This window comes from Myodes glareolus, chromosome 13, assembly GCF_982192425.1.
Source record: "Myodes glareolus chromosome 13, mMyoGla1.1, whole genome shotgun sequence".
In the NCBI taxonomy this organism is placed as follows: domain Eukaryota; kingdom Metazoa; phylum Chordata; class Mammalia; order Rodentia; family Cricetidae; genus Myodes; species Myodes glareolus.
The window spans coordinates 34,681,809-34,703,610 of record NC_142038.1 but is presented as its reverse complement, the minus strand read 5'-3'; the positions used below and the strand labels follow the sequence as shown (position 1 = coordinate 34,703,610).

The 21,802-nt window shown below is 37.8% G+C and overlaps 1 protein-coding gene across 3 annotated transcripts in view; it reads left to right on the top strand.

Moving 5' to 3' along the window:
* The window catches only part of Snx2 (sorting nexin 2), a 42,741-nt gene extending 26,278 nt beyond the window's left edge, over positions 1-16,463 (top strand). For all 3 annotated transcript variants that reach the window (XM_048419181.3, XM_048419183.3, XM_085699866.2), the window contains 8 exons: positions 3,488-3,563; positions 4,254-4,367; positions 4,624-4,717; positions 7,186-7,391; positions 11,957-12,100; positions 13,720-13,800; positions 13,907-13,978; positions 15,996-16,463. In XM_048419181.3, coding sequence (XP_048275138.1) covers positions 3,488-3,563; positions 4,254-4,367; positions 4,624-4,717; positions 7,186-7,391; positions 11,957-12,100; positions 13,720-13,800; positions 13,907-13,978; positions 15,996-16,046 — 838 coding nt within the window. In that variant the 3' untranslated portion in view covers positions 16,047-16,463. The remainder of the gene's footprint in view (positions 1-3,487; positions 3,564-4,253; positions 4,368-4,623; positions 4,718-7,185; positions 7,392-11,956; positions 12,101-13,719; positions 13,801-13,906; positions 13,979-15,995) is intronic.
* The last annotated feature ends 5,339 nt before the right edge of the window (positions 16,464-21,802 follow it).

The window sequence follows — 21,802 nt, the reverse complement described above, 5'->3', positions numbered from 1 at the left end:
TTGGAGGTAGGTCACTGTCCAGGGTGATCTGATTCACCAGGAAGTTCTGTTGTTCTGCGAAGCCTGGACTCTTCAATCTAGTGACTAGCAAGAATTTATGTATAGCATAAATTCTTTAAAACACAACTTGGGCTGGATGTAGTTTCAAAAGCCTGTAATCTCTGCACCTGGGAGGTAGAGGGAAAAGGATCAAGAGTTCAAGGTTATCCTCAGTTACATAGAGAGTTTGAGGCCAGCCTGGGCTACATGAGACAGTTTCAAAAGCAAGCAAAACTCCCCTACAGCAGATTGCACAATCCCTAATTTCATTCTGTAAAAACCAAAGTTCTTATCATTGACAACAACTTCCTATCTGACCCCCACTGCTCATTCATTTTGTTGTTTCCTGTGTTTTTTCCAATCTTTTTGATCACCCACTTTGCTCTAGGTCACAATGACCCTTTTGTTTTGAGTGAGGCATTTCTACTTGTTACTCACCTAAATCTCATTATCCTTTCAAGTATAAATGTTCAAGAAAAGCGTGTTCTGACAACTGGCTTCATTGTAACCTAGCTAAATTGCCATGGTCACATTTTATGTACTTGGTTCTATGTGCCCTATTCTTTCTTCTTTTCTCACAGGACTTGCCATTTTGTCCCATATTATATATTACATAATTTACGTGATTGCTAGCTACATGTCTAATATATCATCTGTCTTCTAGTAACAACTGTAAAGTCAGTGAAGGAAGAGATACTAATAACTTTTGTATGCTGATAGATTCTATGACCTCAGAATAAGATATGTAGCCAGTGCTCAGCAAATGTCTGTTCAGTAAACAGGTGACCATCATCTAACACCCAGACTCCGCTTTTCTAGTCTCTCATTTTGTTGGAATTGAATTTAAAGTAAGAGAAATTATTTTTAACTATTCATCTTAAGGATTTTAGGCAGCCTCCTTTGTTTTGTCTTCACATGCAAATAGAAACTAGAAAGCTCAAATGATTCTTCTCAATTCACTCTGCTTAAAGCAGATCTGAGTTGCTGCTGGCCTCCTCTTAGGAGTGTGATGCTGGCATCAACTTCAGTTGCCCTTTATACTTAAATTCCTTTAGCGAGCTTTCCTGGTTTTCTTTCTCTTATACTCTTTTTCTGTTTGTATGTTTCATTTCTTTTCCCTTGAACTGGGGCCTCACCATGCCATCCCTGAGTTGGCATGTATTTATCGATGTTTGTTGTTTAAACCCTGTTCTTAATTTTAACTGTGTAAAAAAACCACAGTATCTTTTATTTACTTATTTGCTTCCCTCTGTCCCTTAAGAAAAAAAGTTTTATGTTTCTTTCTCAAATATTATTTTCTGAAATTGATCCCCCAGAAAGCTTCCATGTGCCAGGATAAAAATGAGATCCACTGTCAACTGAATTTTCTAACAGAATTTACCAAAGTTAAAGTGTCTTTAATCTCAGCACTCACAGGAATGTCTCTATGAGTTCAAGGATAGTCTAGTCTACCTATCAAATTCAAGGCCAGCCAACGCTATCTATGTAGTGAGACCCTATCTCAAAATATAAAACAAAAAGTTAGATTTTATAAGACTTGTATATTATATTATAGTGTCAGTTTGATACTATTCAGTGATTCCTAAAGGAATCTGTGTGCTGGTGAGATGCTCAGCAGGTAAAGGTAGTGGCTCCCACGCCTGACAACCTGAGACTGCTCTTCAGAAGTCACATGGTAGAGGAAAACAGTGACTCCTGAAAGTCCTCTGGTCTTTGCACCTGCCCCACAAATGACTTCCTTTTTTGTTTGTTTGTTTGTTATTTCAAGACAGGGTTTCTCTGTAGCTTTGGTGCTCTTGTAGACCAGGCTGGCCTTGAACTCACAGAGATCCACCTGCTTCTGCCTCCTGAGTGCTGAGATTAAAGGCGTGTGGTGCCACTACCGCCGGCCACAAATGACTTCTTTAAAGGACAAAGTGCGTATATATTTCAAACTTAATTATGTATTAGCCTTTTATTAGTGTTTGAGGCTTGTAATCTATAAAATGTGCTGTGGAAAGTTGTTTAAGGGTATAAGTAGTGGTAGGTACCCTTTTTTTAGGCTTAAAATATAGGATGTTTGTCACTTTCCTTTCTTTCTGAGACAGGGTCTTACTATGTAGACCAGGCTGGCCAGTTGGCCACTTTCGAAATGATGGGGACTCACACATGCTAACACACTTGGCCGGAATGCTTTGTAGAGATTGAGTGTTATATTGTGTGTGAGCACCTACTGTTTTCCAGCACTTTCACTAACAGTCTCTACAAACTGCTTCATGCCATATGACATCTAAACTGAATAACTTATCCATCACGTTAGGAGAATTTCATTATTAAAATTCTGAACCTTACTTATTATTTAATAACTACCAACATTTAAAATTTTAACTCAAGGTTTCCTTTATTTTTATTTATTTATATATATTTTTTTCATTTTTCAAGATAGGGTTTCTCTGTAACTTTGGAGCCTGCCCTGGAACTAACTCTTATAGAACAGGCTGGCCTCGAACTCACAGAGATCTGCCTGCCTCTGTCACCCAAATGCTGGGATGAAAGGCGTGAGCCACCACCACCTGGCTGCAGCAAGTACTCTTCACCTTTGAGTTCTCTCAAGTCCCTTTGCTCATCTTTTGAAAGTGGGGACAGAATAGATAATGTATCCACTTCTCACTGACATTTCAGCTGTAGAAGGAGGTATGAGCTTGTGTAGCAGTTTTCCTCCGGGCCAAGTTAACGTTTCCAGCTGTAATTTTAGAGAATGAAGTTAACAGTTAACATACCCTGTGTGTATTTTCTTCTCAACAAGCGTAATTACTACTATCTCCAAATTAGGAAATTGCCTATCAATAGTTCTGCTTGTTGGTAGATTTAAACGGCAATTGGCTTTTGGTCCTTGGTTCTGATTTGATGAAGACTAAATTTTATATTACAGAAATAGAGCAAGTTCCAGGACAGGCTACAGAGAAAACCTGTGTTGAGGTGGGGGGCGTACTTGCTCTTGCAGAGGACATGGGTTTGTTCCTACTAACCACATGGTGGCTCACACCTGCATGAGTCCAGCTCTGGCCTCCATGGGTATCAGGCGTATATGTGGCACATGTAGGCACTTCCACATACACATAAACTAAAAAAATTTTTAAAAAATGGACAAAACCTTTTTATTCTACTTCTTTAAAGTTCTTTTCTCTGAGTTAGGGTCTTATATGTAGATCTAGCTGGTTTAGAACTTGCTCTGTGGACCAGTCTAGCCTCAGACTCACAGAGATTCACCTGCCTCTGGGTGAATTCTGGGATTCTGGTATACACCACCACTGCCCTATTCAATTTGTGTAAAATTCTAGATAAATAGGGAGTGCAAACTAACAAGAGATACATTGAAGATACCTTCTACCTGGATATTTTTATTCTTTTGTTGAAACTCAAATTTAAAATTGCACTAAAACTGGATCAATTCTACTCTTAAATATAGGTATCTTCAGAGAACAGTGAAGCATCCAACCTTGCTTCAGGATCCTGACTTAAGGCAGTTCTTGGAAAGCTCAGAGGTATTTCTCGTTTAAATTGTCTCTCTAATTAGGTATTGTCATAACTAATCGAAGATTAGCCCTTCAGTAAATGATTCGTTCAGTAAAAACAGTGAGACCATGTTTTGGAACTTCTGGTTTTGCTTAACTAAATCACCAGCAAATAATTCCTTTTAGTGATAGAGGATGATGATCAGATCCTTTTTGAAAAATTTAAACTTGATTTAATTAAATAGATTATACATAATTTTGCTGTCACTGCTTGGGATTTAAAAAAAAAAAAAACTTTGCTTAAGTCCAAGAATTTTCTAGAAACTCACAAGCACAGCCCTACCAGCATGGGGAGATTTTTCTCAAGAGCATCTTTGCTCACCAGCAGCTTGTTTGTGCTTGCAGACAGGTGGCCAGCGTTAGAGCCTGGCAATTTCTTAATGTATTTTGACAAACAGCGTTTGTTCTATCTAAATGTAAACGTGCAGAAGAAAAGCAATGGAAAGTCTATTTTTTAAGTTTTCCTTTGAGAATGTACAAGTAGTGCATTTGAGAAATTAGATCTCACTGTTGAAATGTATGAGAGTGAAGAAAATATAGCCTCTTTTCTCTTTTCTTCTCTCTCTCTTCTTTATTTTGGGAGGGGGATCCCTTTTGTGCCCAGTTAAATCTCTAGGCTTTTAACCGGTTTGTTTGCCCTTATTTGTCATTCAATTCCAGCTGCCGAGAGCAGTTAATACACAGGCTCTGAGTGGAGCAGGAATATTGAGGATGGTGAACAAGGCTGCCGACGCTGTCAACAAAATGACAATCAAGATGAATGAATCGGATGCAGTAAGAGCTGATTTTTCGACTTGAATAATGAAATGAATTAATGAGCCCAACAATTGCATTTTAAAGCTGTACAAGCAGAAAATAGGATATTAATTTGCTTATTGAGTTCAGTTCTCAGCTACATCATTTGACCACCATGGTTATATACGGCTAATTTACCGTTCTAAAACAAGAAAGGTAGCTTGCTATTGGTAACCTAATTTACAATAGTTCGTTCGTCTTAAATTAGCTCCATTTTTCATTTTTTTTTTCTTAGTGGTTTGAGGAAAAGCAACAACAATTTGAGAATCTTGACCAGCAACTTCGGAAACTTCATGCCAGTGTTGAAGCCTTGGTTTGTCATAGAAAAGGTCGGTGTGCCTTGTTAAAGTGAATACTCAGCTGTGATTCTGGGAAGGATAAAGCAGTGGTTTGTGCTGGGTGTGGTGCATTAGGAGACAGAAGCAGGACTGCCATGAGTACATAGTGATGCTAGTCCAGAGTACATAGTGAGACTGTCTCAAGACCAGAAGAAAGAGTATTTTGTTTCAATATCATTTAAAACTTTCTGCTGTATTTTGATCTAACTTCTAGTTTAAATTAGAAAAATCAAAAGCTTATAAAACTTTTAATTTCAAATTATTATTTATTTAGCTCTTGATACATTTATAATTTAATAGATAAAATTGTTTCATTAGTAACTGATTATAATATAAATTTGAGTTTCTAAAATTTATTTATAGGACTCAGATTTATAAAATTTATATATATAAAATTTATAGGACTCAGATTATAGCTCAGTGGTGGTAGAGTGCTTGTCTAGCATGCATGAGACCCTGTGTTCAATTCTCTGAACCAAGGTGGGGAAAATTTAAAATTGGTATTTACGGATTTTCTTGAAAATATATTGTGCCTCTATTTCTTAAAAAATTCCATGAATTATTTTGCTTATGTTTTCATAGTATTTAGGGACTGGAGATGGCCCCTACTTGGTAGTGCTTGTTGAACACACAGAAGGCCTTGGGTTTGAGCTCCAGTACTACATAAACCAGGCAGTCTGGAGTTCCGGGCAAGCCTCTCAATGTGAAGTTCAGGGTCAGCCTGGGCTAGAGACAGACAAAAATTAAGAAGTTCATGCTTTTTTAATGTTTTTTTTTTTAACCCACAAATTTTTGGGGGGTTGAATATTTGTTTGTTTGACTTTGGGGGTAGGGATATTTTTACTGTCCAAGACTCTTTGGTTTTTCGAGACTGGGTTTCTCATTGAAACAGTCCTGGCTATCCCGGAACCAGGCTGGCCTCAAACCCTTAGAGATCGGCCTGACTCTGCCTCCCGAGTGCTGGGGTTAAAGGTGTGCTCCACCACCACTGCCCAGTCTAAGACTCTTCATAATGGTTGTCTGAAATATTTACTATGTGACAATGTTTAATAGATTTCATTAAGTAGCAGATTACTTGTATGATAAATATTTTTCTAAGATTTATTTATTTTTATTTTATGTGCATTGGTGTTTTGCCTGCAAGTATATTTGTGTGAGGGTGCCAGATCCCCTGGAACTGGAGTTACAGACAGTTGTGACCTGCCATGTGGGTGCTGGGAATTGAACCTGGGTCCTCTGGAAGAGCAACCAGTCCTCTTAACTGCTGAACCATTTCTCCAGCCCCCGTATGATGATTATTTCTATATAATAGTTTGTTGTAGCTTTACTGTTTGTATTATGTATCTCTTTGGAAGTGGACTGTATTTTTTTAATATTTATTATGTATACAATATTCTTTCTGCGTGTATGCCTGCAGGCCAGAAGAGGGCACCATACCTCATTACAGATGGTTGTGAGCCACCATGTGGTTGCTGGGAATGGAACTCAGGACCTTTGGAAGAGCAGGCAATGCTGTTAACCACTGAGCCATCTCTCCAGCCCCGTGAACTGTATTTTTAAAAAAGAAATTACAGAGTAATAGAACAGTTTTCAGAAAATGTAATTCTTAGTCATTATCAGTGGCCTTTAAACATCTAATTTTTCATTTGAAAAGGCTTGAAATGGTTATATTAAAAATAATCTAGAAATTGTGATTGGAGAAATTATGTGTTTGAGGCCAGCCAGGACTAAATAATGAGTTCCAGGCTAGTCTTTGTCTCAGAAAAAAAAAAGTTAGCGTCATTGCAAAACAAATAACAAAAAATGACTTAATTTGATATAAATTGAATTGTGTTTACAAGTTTACCTTGTTTTTCTTTCTTGGTAGATAAGATTCTCATTAAAAACTGAGACATTATTTTCAATGCCAAATGTTTAAATGCCAAGGAATATAGTATAATTTAATTGTGATCTTTTAAAGAAGTATTATTCTTAATTATATGTACTTGTATGTGCCAGTGTGTGAGTTTACAAACTTGGGTTCTCCAGAACAGCAGTATAAACTCTTAACCTTGGAGCCTTCTCTCCAGCCTCTTTAATTTTTATCTTCATGCTTCTTATATTAGAAACACACCTCTTTAACAGAGTGCAGAAGACAATAAATGAGCACTTTGGGGTCAAAAGGGGAGGCAGATTATTAAAATAATTCAAGAATTAGACACAGTTCACCATCTGAAGACATAAGCTATGATTCTTTTTTGGAGGGTTGTGGAGCTATGCTGGGACTGGATGTAAACACAGGCTTGTTCATGCTGGGTGGGTGCTCTGCAGCTGCGACTCCATACAGCACCGGTGCTTCTACTAGCATCTGTACCCGAAGCACTTATTGACTGTTTCATATTAATTTAAATATTACTAAATTCATGAATATAGTACAATTTTACTAACAAATACTAAATGCTTTTTTATTTAAATTTCAGAACTTTCAGCCAACACAGCTGCCTTTGCTAAGAGTGCTGCCATGCTAGGTAATTCTGAGGATCACACTGCCCTGTCTAGAGCCTTGTCTCAGCTTGCAGAGGTCGAGGAAAAGATAGACCAGTTGCATCAAGAACAAGCTTTTGCCGACTTTTACATGTTCTCAGAACTTCTTAGTGACTACATTCGGCTCATTGCTGCAGTGAAAGTAAGCCCTATTCTACAAGCTTTCTTACACTCTTTTGCTAAAGCCTTTTGCTTTAGAAGTAATTTAGTCTAGACACAGTATGATTGTCTGTAATAGTAATACCTGGGCCAGGCTAGTAAATTCTTGGCCATCCAGATCACACAGCAAGTGCAAGTACGTGGGTGAGTATGCGTGCATACACACACAGACAGTTGGTTTTCTATTAGATACAAGTGTGCAAATATACTGTTCACTACATAAAAAATAACTTCAAAAATGAGTACTTGTAATTTAACATTTTCTTCTCTTATGACATGGATAGTAAAATAAAACAGTTTTTAAGAAGTCTAAGGACGACTGGACAGATGGCTCAGCAATTATGAGCATTGGCTGCTGTTCCAGAGGACCTGGGTTCAATTCCCAGCACTTAGATGGCTCACAACTGTCTTTAACTCCAGTTCCAAGGTTTCTGACACCCTCACACACACATGAAGGCAAAACACCAGTGAACATTGGAAAAAAATAGGACTGGAGAGATGCCTCAGCCATTAAAGGCTAGGCTCACAACCAAAAATATAAGAAGTTTACGGAATGCCAAATAAGAAGTGAAAACAGTATATATTTATTTACATAGTCATATTCAAATTATTCAAATTTTAACTATTTGCATTAATTTGCTCATTCTAGAAGTAACTGCAGCTGCCTGCCAGGTCTGTTTTCATTGGTAAAGTTTGCTAGGCATTTAGAAATAGGATAAAAGCCAGGCGGTGGCGATGCCATTAATCAGAGACAGACAGACAGACTTCTGTGAGTTCAAGGCCAGTCTGGTCTACAACACCAGAACTGTCTTGGTGGGTGGGGGAGGGGAGAAATAGGATAAAAGTAGGAGTGATTATTGTCTTAATGGTTCAGGAGGTCTTTAGCATGAATTTGGACAATAAAAGGATTTTCTGTCTGTGTACTCAAATATATAGTCCTGTATTTATAGATGAAATGAGACTAAATTAGACCATAACTCACATGTTAAAGAAACCTATTTCTGAGTGGTTGCAGAAGGAATCTAGTTAGAAATTGGTGCTCTGCAAATGCCTTCAGTATTTATACCCTCAAACTGAGCTATCAGCCTGTCAGCATTCTTCAGAAGAGATTTTGTAATGTTATAATGTCCTTGGGTTACTGTTATGGTTGAAAGTGATAATGAGGGAAATTCAGCTTACCCTTTGCATTTCCTTGAATTCAAATATTTTAGAGAACTAATGAGACCATTCTTTCTTGTGCAAACTGTGTCCATCTATGGAGAGAAAAGGTAGCTTTTATTTTTGTTTTATCTTTTTAAAAATTATTTTTATTTAATTTTATTTTATGTTATGAAGGTGTCAGATCTCTTAGAGGAGTTACAGACAGTTGTGAGCTGCCATGCGGGTGCTAGAAATTGAACGTGGGTCCCCTGAAAGGGCAGCTGGTACTCTTAACCACTAAGTCATCTCTCCAGCCTGGCAGCTTTTATTTTTAACCTTATCTCGGCCTGATTTTCAAGACCTGGTAACTTTTTATAGTTTTTGTGTGTATTGTGTGGCCAAGACTGGCCTTGATCTCCTGATCCTTGTGCCTGGACCTCCCAACTGCCCAGATTACAAGCAAGCATGCACCATCAGGTGATGATTCCCATTTCTGTTTCATCTGTTGATTGTCTCTAGAGAGATGTGAGAGCTGTTATTTAAAACAAACAGTCACAAAGATAAGGGCTGGAGGGATGGTTCTCAGTTAGAGCACTTGTGGAGGAGCTGAGCTCAGTGCCTAGCACCTCCGGTGGCGGCTCACAGCTGCCTGCTTCACATCCAGCTTCAAGGGGTCAGGTGCTCTTACACATGAACCACATATACAGAAGTAGTATTAAATCTTTAAAACACAAAACAAAAATGCATAAGAAAAAAAAACCTGGGTCAAAAAGGGAAATTGACAGTGTCTTTGAGGACATACCGAGTAGAGCTTCCCAGGGAAAGGCCCTATGGCAGGGTGGCCGCCTTTGCTGACCCTTAGAAAAACCTCTTCCCATGCCTGAAATCTTCTGTTAGGCTTCTACATTCTTTGAAATTAGTTATGTTCGTGTTTTCCAAAATTCTCTAGAGAATATTGGCATCAAAAGATTTGTCACAATCAGCTGAGCTTGGAAAGAGTTATTTAACTTTTTAATCCAGGGGTACCTAGATTTATATGAAAAAATTCTTTTTTATTTTTTTGTTTTTTTGAGAAAGGGCTTCTCTGTAGCTTTAGAGCCTGTCCTGGAACTCGCTTTGTAGACCAGGCTGGCCTCGAACTCAAAAAAATCCACCAGCCTCTGTCTCCCAAGTGCTGAGATTAAAGGCATGCGCCACCACCACCCCGGAAAAATTCTTATTTCATACAAAAATTCTTTCAACTTAATGTATCAAAGGTGTGTTGAGAAATGCTGAAGTTAGATTATAGCTACAGAGCTGCGGTCTGGTTTTAGTGAAGGCAGATAAAAGCTCTTCAGATCAGCGTCTACTAAAGTGTTGACCAGGTTAGCTGTCTGAACATAAGAGGTAGAGTCATAAGAGCTAGTAACAGGCAACAGTTAGACTCGCAGGACAATTCAGATAACCAAAAGGACACATTTCCCTCTCCGCAATCAAGACTTCTAATTTCTCCAACAGTTTTAATATCTTAAGATTCTTCAGTGTCTTCATAAAAGACTAGCTGTGAATGTACATGAAGCTAATTTTTGTTCCCATTCCTACTTGTTTTGTCCTTTTGTCAATACATCCCCCAGACCCCTGCCTCCCTTTTTAAAAAGGAGCATATTGTTCTTAACATTCATAGATATGCCACTTTATTCATTTTTTGTTTTGATTTTTTTTCTTTTGTTTTGTTTTTCTGAGACAGAGTTTCTCTGTAGCTTTGGACCTTGTCCTGGCACTAGTTCTGTAGACCAGGCTGGCCTTGAACTCACAGAGATCCATCTGCCTCTGCCTCCCCAGCGCTGGGATTAAAGGCGTGCGCCACCACTATCTGGTTTATTTTTGGTTTTTAAAACAGCATTTCATATACCTCAGGCTGGCCTAGAAACCTATTGTGATTACAAGTGTGTGCTTTCACATCTGCTTAAATAATGCTAGGACTAAACCCATGGCATATTCAAGCAATTCAAGCTTAATTTTATAAGGTGTTTTGACAATAGCTGTTTTGACAAAAAATAGCTAGAAGTAAAATTATTGACCAGCGGTTGTATACAGACATGAAATTCAATTTTATTTTATATAGCTACCACATGTTCCTTTTGTCTGCCTCATGATGGCTTTTCTATTTATAATCAGATTGCTGTCTTCCTCTCTCCCCTTTCTTTGTTTCTTTTTTTTAAAAAATTTATTTTATTTTATGTGTATGAATGTTTTGCTCATATATATTCATGTTTACTAGGTGTATGCCTGCTGTCTGGTATCTATGTAGTCATTAGAGGGTATTAGATCTCCGGGAACTGGAGTAACAGACTCTTGTGAGCCTTGAACTCATGACCCTCTTAACTTCTGCCTTCCAATTATTGGGATTACAGGCATAAACCACAACACCCAGCTATATTCTGCTTCTTGATTAAAATATGTTTTAGAATTGAAGTATTTCTGGCATAGTGCCTTTTTATTCACCTAGTTTGTTAATAGTTGGCTCATTTGCTGAGTTAGTAAATATTTAAAATAATGTTAACATACCTCCAACACAGGAAAAAATTCATAGTGGGTTTTCCCTTCTTGTCCATCCTTTCCCGTTTCTGTTTGTTCATACCCTAGTTGCTTTCCTGTGGCTATAGTTCATATTTCTTCATTATCTTGATCTTACTCGGACAGAACCCTTGAAAATAAGGGTGATTTTGGTTGACTTGCTCTGGTAGAGTCTCTGTGTCAGTTTCTTCGTTTAGCTCTGCCTTCTGACTATTCTCTGGCCCTTTTCACCATGTAGAGGTGAAAACTTTTCCCTTTCTCGTTAGGCCTCTTAAATTATTGTTTGCTTTTTTTCTCTTAGAATCAACTATGACATCTGTACTTCACTCTTCACTTCTGTTACTTGGGGTTCCCCTCTCCGTGTGTGTGTGTGTGTGTGTGTGTGTAAGTGTGTAATATTGTCTCACTATGTAGCCAGCCCTGGCTTACTTAGAACTCACCATATAAACCAAGCTGGTCTCAAACTTAGCAGCAGTCCTCCTGCCTCTGTCTCATGGTACTGGGATTGCAGGGTAGGTCTGGCCTGGCCCATTTTTTGTTTTTAATTTCTTTTTTCCCCTAACATTTAAATGTTTTGCATATTGTTCAATAGAACACTTCTAATGTATATCAGTAGTTTTTCATTAAATACATCTTTTATTTTTTCTTTTAGACCATGGAACTCTTTTACACTTATTAATCTTATTAGAAGCCACATTTAAAATCCTAAAAGCTAGTGAAATTGCTATTGGCTTGCATATTTTCATTGTCTGTATATTTAAATAATTGGCTTTATAGATTTAGTGTTATTATACTTATATTGTAATGAGAGTATTTTTACACTGTTAATAGCCTTATGCCATCAACTTACAGGGTGTGTTTGACCATCGGATGAAATGCTGGCAGAAATGGGAAGATGCTCAGATTACTTTGCTCAAAAAACGTGAAACTGAGGCAAAAATGATGGTTGCTAACAAACCAGATAAAATTCAACAAGCTAAAAATGAAATAAGAGAGGTAATTAATATTTTCTTTACTCAGATTTTTTGTCATTCATATATGCATAATTTTTCATATTTTTTTCTGAGTCATTCAGCATTTAGCTATTTCTCCATAGTTTTTATGAATTATGTGATTTAGTTAGAAGTATTTATCTCCAGGAACCTTTGTTTCCTCACATGACTTTGAAATGTAAAACACAGAAGGAAGCATCTAAAGTTAACCTTTGCATTTTGTACATCTCTTTTCAAATGGCTTTGTTGTCAGATGGTTACTCATTTTCTGTCTAAAAATGGTTTTAAAGGTAGACCTACCCACATTTAGTTCTCTGGGCAATATTATCCCCCATATATATGTATTATATATGGTATTTTAACAAATTTGTATAAGTTTATTATAATTTATACACTTTTTTTGCCATGCTTCAATAAGGAAATTGAAGAGGTAGGACAACCTTTATATTACTACAAATAAGTACATCTGCTCTTTGCAGAGTATGGACCAGTGTTTTGGTTACATAGTGGGAAAATACCATTTCATTGCTTAAACCTTTTATTTAGCTGTTTCATTGGTCACTAGTCATATTTTGTTGTGTCCATACTGAATTTAATGGTTATTGATGAGTCTACAGTAGACAATAAATAGTTCCACTCTTAAAAAAGTAGTCATTTTACCATTACAAATTTTTTAAAAGTGTTTGCCACATGTTGAAGTATTTCATGACCATATGAATTGTGATAAACATGTATTATTGGAATTAATATTGTTGGTATATTTTGAAATGTGTAAAAATCGAACTGCAGGTCTTTTAATTTATTTGATAGTGAAGTCTATACTCAAAATCCCTCCAGGTGTATCTAATGGGCATTGGTAAGGTGGTTCTTTTATTTGTTGGTTTTGAGATGGGATCTAACCATGTTAGGTGGAATCTAACCTTAGGCCAGTTTGGAATTCACAGTTCTTTTTCTCAATGTTAGAATTAGAGGCAGGAGCTACCATACCTGGCTGGATATTATATTTCATTAACTGTCTAAGTATTCTAATCTTAAATAAATGTAGCAATGAGCTATTAATGGAATTTAATCTTATATGTATTTCTATCACTAGGAGGTGAAATGCACCCTTTTGTGTGTGTGTATGGAGTGTGCACGTATGCATATGTAATGTGTGTGGGCATATGTGTATGTGCATGGATATACATGTGTGTGCATGCATGTGGAGGCTAGAGTATCATGTTTGGGTGTTTTATTCCATCACTATCCACCTTATGTTTTGAGACACACTGTTTCACTTGAATCCAGAACTTGCTGATTTGCCTTGCTTAGCTTGTCAGCTTTCCTCAGGGATCTTTCTGTCTCTGCCTGCAGGGTGCGGGGGTTACAGGCAAACTGCCATGCCCATCCAGCGTCTACAGGGTACTAGAGATCTGATTCTGATGATCACGCTTGCACAGCAAGTGCCTCACCCACTGAGTGTCCTCAACTTCTACATCACTGATTGTGTTAGACTGGATTTTCCAATATTGAGATTTCTTGGGTCTTTTAGGCATTTTGGTTAAATTAAATGAGTAATCATGACAGTACAATATTTTTTCCAGGCAAAAATAAGCATTTTTTCCTCTTGCTTGTTTTCATTAGTGGGAAGCGAAAGTACAACAAGGAGAGAGAGATTTTGAGCAGATCTCTAAAACAATTCGAAAAGAAGTGGGAAGATTTGAGGCATGTATCATAATTCTGTACTTTCCTTAATTTTGCTGTAGCTCTGTGGTAAAATTAGATTTAATTTCCTACTAATGTCCTTTCTTAATGTATTGTACTTTAACAGAAAGAAAGAGTGAAAGATTTTAAATCTGTTATCATCAAATACTTGGAGTCATTAGTGCAAACACAGCAACAGGTAAGCTCCTTCTCTTTACAGCCTGTAGGGTTTCTTCTAGGATTATTTCAGAGATGATTACTAGGCTTTTAAGACGGAAGAAAAATTAAAGGTAGATTAAAGAAAGGTAGGACAACGAAGGGGGAAAATGCTAAAGTAATTGGAAACTACTTTAGGTCTGTTTGTCTCTACTGAATAATACACAGAGATATTCTGTTCCCACAATTAAGCCCTAAAAGTCACAGAGGGCCTGTGAGAGATAGATCAGTGGTTAAGAATACTTCCTGCTCTTACAGAGAAAGCATCCACATAGCAGTCACATCCAGTTCCAGTGGATCCAACACCCTCTTCTAGCCTCCCAGAATACCAAGTGTACATGTGGTACACATATGTTCAGACCAGACACTTACACATGAAATCACGTAATAGCTTTCCCCTTATCTTTGAGACAGTCTGTGTATATACTTCAGGGTAGCTTGGAAATTGCTGTCCTTGTGCCTTAGCCTGCCTAGTGCTGAGGCTGTAAGGGCGCACCATGGCCTCTGACTTTATAGCCCTGGTTTCCTCTCCTTATCAGACTGACAGCTGCAGTAAGCACTCCTAAAACATCTCTCTCCTCTACAACAGATAGAAACTTAGATGGAAAACTAATTTTTAAAAGTTTTTTCTTTGTAGTATTTCAATAATTTTGTTTTATTTAGAATTTTTGGTAGTTAATTGCTACAACTGGCATTTGTTTCCTTACCTAGGAACTAGGAGCTTTCATGATGCATTAAATGAAGTCCAAGTCTTGCATATACAAATCAATTAATTTAGTGTCTTTAATAGGAATAATTCTTCCAATTAGTTTTAAAATGTTCAGAAATAGAAACCTGTATATATAATATAGTATATCTTCAAATTCAAGCCAGGCCCAGTGGTGCAAACCTGTGATCCCAGCACTTAGAAGGGGAGTGCACCCTCGGGAGAACCTGGTCTGCAGAGTGAGTTTCAGGCTAACCTGGACTACATAACATAACTTTCAAATGAACTAATAAAGTTAGATTTTTAAAAATGGAACTGCTAGGTAGTGGTGGCACACCCCTTTAATCCTAGCACTCTAGGGACAGGGCAGGTGGATCTTTAAGTTTAAGGACTGCCAGGCCTACACAAAGAAACCCTATCTTCAAAAAAATCAAAAACCAAACAACAATAACAAAAACCCCAAACCAACCAAACAACGTAAATCAGATAAATCTATTTCCAAAGAAGTTGTTTTAATTTAACTTTTTAGTATATGGTCAGTCTGTTTTCTAAATGACCCAGGAACTGGAAGCTAGTTTTCCAGTTGCTGTTTTTCTTTGTTACTCAATACTGACTTTTTTTCTTCCTTTATTCTTGTCCTCTTAACTAGCAATAATATAAAATGTGTATATCCTAGAAATTTGGGTATGACATTGCTTTATGTTGGAAATGGTCAGTTTTTAACTAATAATATTATGTTTCTGTATAATTTTGCATATATCTAAGAAGTGTAAAAATAAATACTATGTTTTTTACAGTGGAATCTGTAATTAGCTAGGAGTAATGTTTAAATAGGTTATATATTAATTCTGTTGATAAGACATCTGGTGAGGAAATGATCCATTTAAGAACCATATGTAGTCAGACTTCGTGATGAACACCCATAATCCAGCACAATGAGGCACAGGCAGAAGGACTGCCACAAAACCAGGGCCAGAGAATTCTACACAGAAGAGAGAAAGCCTGTCTTCTTTCAGACAGGCCATTGAAAAACAAAGCAAAACCCACACACAGGCGAGGTGTGGTTCTGCACCCATAATCCCAGTACTGGGGTGTCTGAGGCATGAAAACCTGAAGCTTAAGGTTTCCCAAACGAGTAAGAACAGGTGGTCCCCATTAGTACATCCAGTTATATACATATATAAATTAAAAAGACTAAATTAGAGTTAGCTGTTTATGTATATTTTTTAATAAAGAATATATGCACTAAAATGACAAAAATATAATGAAATTATCTTTTTATTATCGCCCACAGCTGATAAAGTACTGGGAGGCATTCCTACCTGAAGCTAAAGCCATTGCCTAGCGATAACGTTATCCCTGATTAAGGAGACATTGGATTCCTCAGTGAGATCATCTAGAAACCATCTAAATAAACCACTATATATTTTATGAATTACATGTGGTTTTTTTATATATAAAGACATATGCGCTGACATTTTATCACAGCTGCATGTCCTGACCCTCTTTGAATTCAGTGGACTGTGGCATGACATTCTGCAGTATTTGCTGAATTGAACACTATTGTGTCTTAAATAATTGCACTAAAAAGTGCACTGCAAGGCCAGAAAATTTTACAATCTTTTTTCTTTTATGTTCTGTATTATGTTTACCCTCATTGTGAAGCAAATTAGCAAATGTATTGATTAATGTTCACTTATACATTCCTGTACAGAAATTATGATTTTGTGATTATAGTAATAAAATGATATTACTTGTGAAATATTAGTAATAAATTATTTGAGTAAACATGTTAGGGATCTTTTTAATAAGAGGAAATACTTCTAAATATATAAATATAGTTAATACTGCCATTCCTTAAATGTTTTAACTGATAGGAAATGCCAAGTTTTTACATTGAATAGCTAAATGAGTTTATAAATTGGCTTATAAAACAACCATAAATCAGGGAGCAGTTATCTTTTCATTTTAGGTAAAGAAGAGAATATTATAAATGCCCAATTTAAGAGTCAGGACAGATCGGGCATGCAATCATGCCTGTAATCCCAGTACTTGGAAGATCTGGAATAAATGGATCATTGCAGGTTCAAAGCCAGTCTGGGCTAGAAAGTCAAAGGATGGTTTCTGTGTTTCAGTCATATGTGTCATGTATTTCTTTTTTTCTTTTTTTTTAACTCATGATTATCTTCAAATATTTTATTGTTGCCTCTGTTTCTATTTCAAACTAAAAGTAGGTCAAATGTAGTCATGATTGACATAGAATTGGTACCATATTAAAACACCAAGACAAGACACCAAGGACAGCAAACACAAATCTGAAGGAAAATGACATGTGCTGTGTCATTGGCAGCCTTCTCGCAGTTCCTGCCTGTCCTGTTTGGATGACTGGTATTCAGTGCTTAGTGATGATGAAGTTATAAGTTATGACTGCCATCATTCATGTTCCCCAGTCAGGTAACAGAAATAGACTGTTATAGAGGTGTGTAAAATTGACCAATCAGACTGCATTCTTTGTTTTTGGCCATCTACAAAGCCAAAGCATGAGGGAAAGGAGGGGTGCGTGGAGGGAGGACGGTGACCCAATCCTTTGGACTTCTCTAAGATTCCATGTTCAACATACTGCTCATGTGGCCAATAATTGTCAACATCACAGGATCCTGAAATGGTGGGCTGGTTTGTAGCATCTTCCAGCTAAACACTGAAGTACCTGGCTGACCCCCACTGTCTTGTGCTTGTTCATTGGTATTCTAAGCATGCCGGAATAGTTGGCACTAGAGCTTCCGGCGGGTCAGCAGACTTTCAGCACCACCACCTCGCCACTTTGCATATGCTGAATGACTTTGGGTTACATATAAATCATAGCTGGGTTCTCTTGACACTTGTTTGTGGAGAGTTGCCTTCTAAATACGTGTGGTGCCTTTGGCTCTCCTCATTTTTAGTTTTTACTAGGTCTTCTTAAGCTGAGTGTGGTGGCATAGACCTGTAATGCTACTGCTTGGGGGACTGAGGCCAACCTGGTTATAGAGTTATCTCAAAAACAATAGGAAAAAAAACCCCAAGTATTCTTACTAAAAACATCTGTTTGAGTTGGGCATGGTGGCACATATCTAGTCCCAGCACTTGAGAGGCTGAGGCAGGATCATGTGTTTGAGGCTAGTCCTATCTACAAAGTCTCTCTCACTTCCACCCCCTCCCAATCTGTCAAAGGCATGCACACAAAGGCAGCCTTTCTGGAACTCCTTGACCATATCTCCCCTGTGTCTTACTGGGTATATGAAGTGTCTCACCATGTCTGGAGTAAAGGTTTCAGTTGAAATATCAATACCACTGTGGGGGCTGTTCACATGAGACTCTTAGAACCCAGGAGACTGCCTACCACATTGTAAGATAGTAAAGGCTCAATGAACTGAACAGGAAAATCAGTCCTAGAAGTCATGTTTGCTTTTTAAGAAAACTACAGAGAAAGAATGAAACCTTACATCGCTGCTTACATTGAAAATAGCATTGAGAAATTAATAATTTGTAGTAACATATCAGCTGTCTTCTACCATAAATATCGAACCTACGGGCCAGTGAGATGGCTCAACAGGTTAGGGCACCTGCCACCAAGGTTGACCCTACCTATGTTGATCCCTACCTGATAGAACAGACTCCCAAAAGTTGTTCTCTGACCACATGACTGTTGCATGCATGCCTCCTGCACACAAATATAATTTAAAAGTAAATAAATGTTAAACAACAAAGAAGAAAAACCTGTTGGGAATAGTTAGTTTCCGTTGAATGAAGGCCTAGTAGTATGTCCTTAGTTGTTGTAATTCCAAACATGTGGTTTAGAAATAGTTAAGGTTTTATTCAGATCCAGGTTTTCATTATTAGAATACTCAATAATTCCAAATAATTTGAGTATTTTCAGTTTTGATGAAGCTTTAGAAAATAACCAAAGCGGACTGGAGAAATGACTCAGAGGTTAATAAGATCACTGACTGCTCTTCCAAAAGGTCCTGAGCTCAATTCCCAGCAACCACATAGTGGCTCACAACCATCTGTAATGAAGTCTGATGTCCTCTTCTGGCTTGCAGGTGTACATGCAGGCAGAACACTGTACACATAATAAATAATAATAATGATAATAATAATAAAAGACAGTGTCTCACTATGTAGCCCTTCCTGGCCTGGAACTCACCACATTGACCAGATTGGCCTTGAACTCAGAGATCCCCGAGTGGTTCTCCAGCACAGCTGGCTAGCAGTCTACTCTTGAGAGTCTCTTACAAGCTGTTGCAGCTGTTCTGAAGTGGGGGGAGGGCGGGGGAGAAACTGACCAAAGCTTAATTCCTCCGGCCCACATTTACTATTAGTGTGTTAGAAACCTCAGCATTTTAACAGTGATTACTTATTATTGATCTTACCTCCTGCTGACAATTCTAAAGTTTGTTCCTGGGGCTGGAGAGATGGCTCTGCGGTTAAGAGTGCTGGCTGCTGCTTTCCCAGCGGACCTGGGTTCAGTTCCTGCGCCCGTGTAACTGCTCACAACCATCTGTAACTCACGTTCCAGAGGATCCAACACCCTCTTCTGGCCTCTGGCATGAGGTGATGCACAGATACACATGCAGGCAAAGCACCCATACACATAAATTTAAAATGTTTTTTCCAAATGAATAAAAGAGTTGTATTGATTTAAAATCATGGTTCTTTTGTCTAAATCTTAACTTTGAAAAAAGACCAAGACAACAATACAGTAAACAGATTGACTTGAGTTGTGAATCCAGTCTTCTGTCACTTAGGGGCTATATTATACATGCCACTTACATCTTTTTTAATATTAAAAAAAGCATGTGTGTGTGCGAGAGAGACAGTATCTTTTTATATATTCAAGCTGACCTCAAACTTGTGGTCCTCCTGCCTCAGTTGCCTGCATTGTGGAATTACTTAGTTTACAACACCCATATACATCTCTTATATTGAAAAAAAAATTAAAGGAAAATTTTTAAGAAAAAGTATAAGGGCTGGAGAGATGGCTCGGCAGTTAAGAGCACTGTCTGTTCTGCCAAAGGACCTGGGTTCAATTTCTAGCAACCACATGATGGCTCCCAACCATCTATAATGAGTACTATCCTCTTCTGACATGCAGGTGTACGTGCAGACAAAACAGTGTACACATAATAAATAAGTATAAATAAAGGATTAGAACGGATGGCTCATCAATCAAGAGCACTGGTTCAAGAGGACCTGAGTTTGGCTTTCAGTACCAAGGTTTGGCAGCTCCAGGGCGACCCAACATCTTTAGTCTCTGAGGACATGTGTTCATGTGCACATACCCACACACAGATACACAATTAAAAAATAAAATCTTTAAAAATATAAATTAATAAAATTCTTGCTTCTTGAAGATTTTTCTTACATATCTTATTTAAAATATTCAAGCTTCACTATACTTAACATTTTTTTAAGTTATGTATACATGTATTAAGTGAAGGTGATCTGATTAGCAAATCGGATCCTAGCCAGGAGCAATAGCACAGACCTGGAATTAGAGCACACACAGGCAGGAGAATTGCTTCAAGTTTGAAGCCAGACCCTACCTACCAACTCATCTCCCTCACAAAAAGAAGGAAAAAAGGAAATTTTCAAATCAAAGATAGTAGTCTTAATAAAGTAAAGTAGAAAGTTTTTATATTTTCGTTGAGGTATTTGGGTGTGGGTATGAGTGCGTCACAGCACTTGTGGAGGTGGAGGACAACTTTCCACAGTGTGGGGTCTGGGAATCAATTTGTGTCATCAGTCTTAGCGGCAAGTTGCCTTAATCGCTGAGCCACCTTGCCCCCGCTTTCAGACATTTTGTTTTGGAACAGAGTCTGACTTTATATATAGCCCTGTCTGGCCTGGGAGTAAAGGCATGTCACATGACATTCTGCTTTAGATGGTGTTATGTAGCCCAGGTTGACATCATTTCCTGTGTAGCTGAGGCTGACCCTGGACCAATTTTTGTGTGTGCCTCAAGTGCTAAGATAGACAAGTGCCGCTATGCCCAGCTTGTAACCTTGATTTCTAACACAAAAGTACAGTATCTCAGCCTGGTGTTGTGATAACACGCACCTGAAATCCCAGCATCTGGTCAAGATCCAGTCTTAAAGATTCCCCCACTTCTCTCTCTCTCTCTCTCTTTTTAATTGCAGGGAATCAAATTCAGGGTCTCACATGCTTGGCAAGTTAGCTTTCTATCACTGAGCTACAGCCCTAGCCAAAAGGGTTTTGAATTTCAGTTTTTAAAACTATTTTCAACCATTCAGCTTGTATTTTACATACTGATATGGATATCTGTTAGGGGTTGCCCTTGGATGCATAGAGCCTTAGGTCTGATCCCAGCACCCCATGAATTGGGTAAGGTGGCAGAGAACTCATCAGGTGGAGACAGGAGACTCAGAAGTTCAAGACCGTATCTGGTTATACAGTTCAAAGGCAGCCAGGACTATAACATGCCCTGTTATATGTTGTTTGTGGGCAAAGATTTACATTAATTTCAAAATACTTTCTCACCATTACTCTTCCCTTTCTTCATGGCCTTGTCCTAATAAAGCCTCTGAGTATGAAATGTTTCACTTGTGGTTTTAAATGTAGAACAAGCTTCTGAATGAAATTGGCCTTCTCAAAAGGAAGGAAACCAGAAGAATTACAGAAAAGAAATGAAATGACTTTTCACTTTAAGGGTTTTTTGTTGTCGTTTTTTGATTTTTACTGCATGCATTGTATAAAATGTTCTCATTGTGACATTTTCATACATGTTGATCATGTTTCACCCCCATGTCCCATCTTCCTGTTCTCATTCCCAAATACACAACATTCTCCCTTCTCTGCTCATGTCATTTTCCATCTCAATTTTGAATGCCAGAGAATATCTGTATTTATACGGTCCGACAGTTCACTTATCATGATGCTCTCCAGCTCTATCCATTTTCCTGCAAGCAGCACAAATTCATCTTCCTTCCTGTATGAATAATACTGTGTTCTGTTTATACCACATTGTCTTTCTTCCTTCACCCATCAGTGGGTACCTGGGCTGGTTAACTAATTTGTGTAGTGTGATTATTGCTAGGATAAATA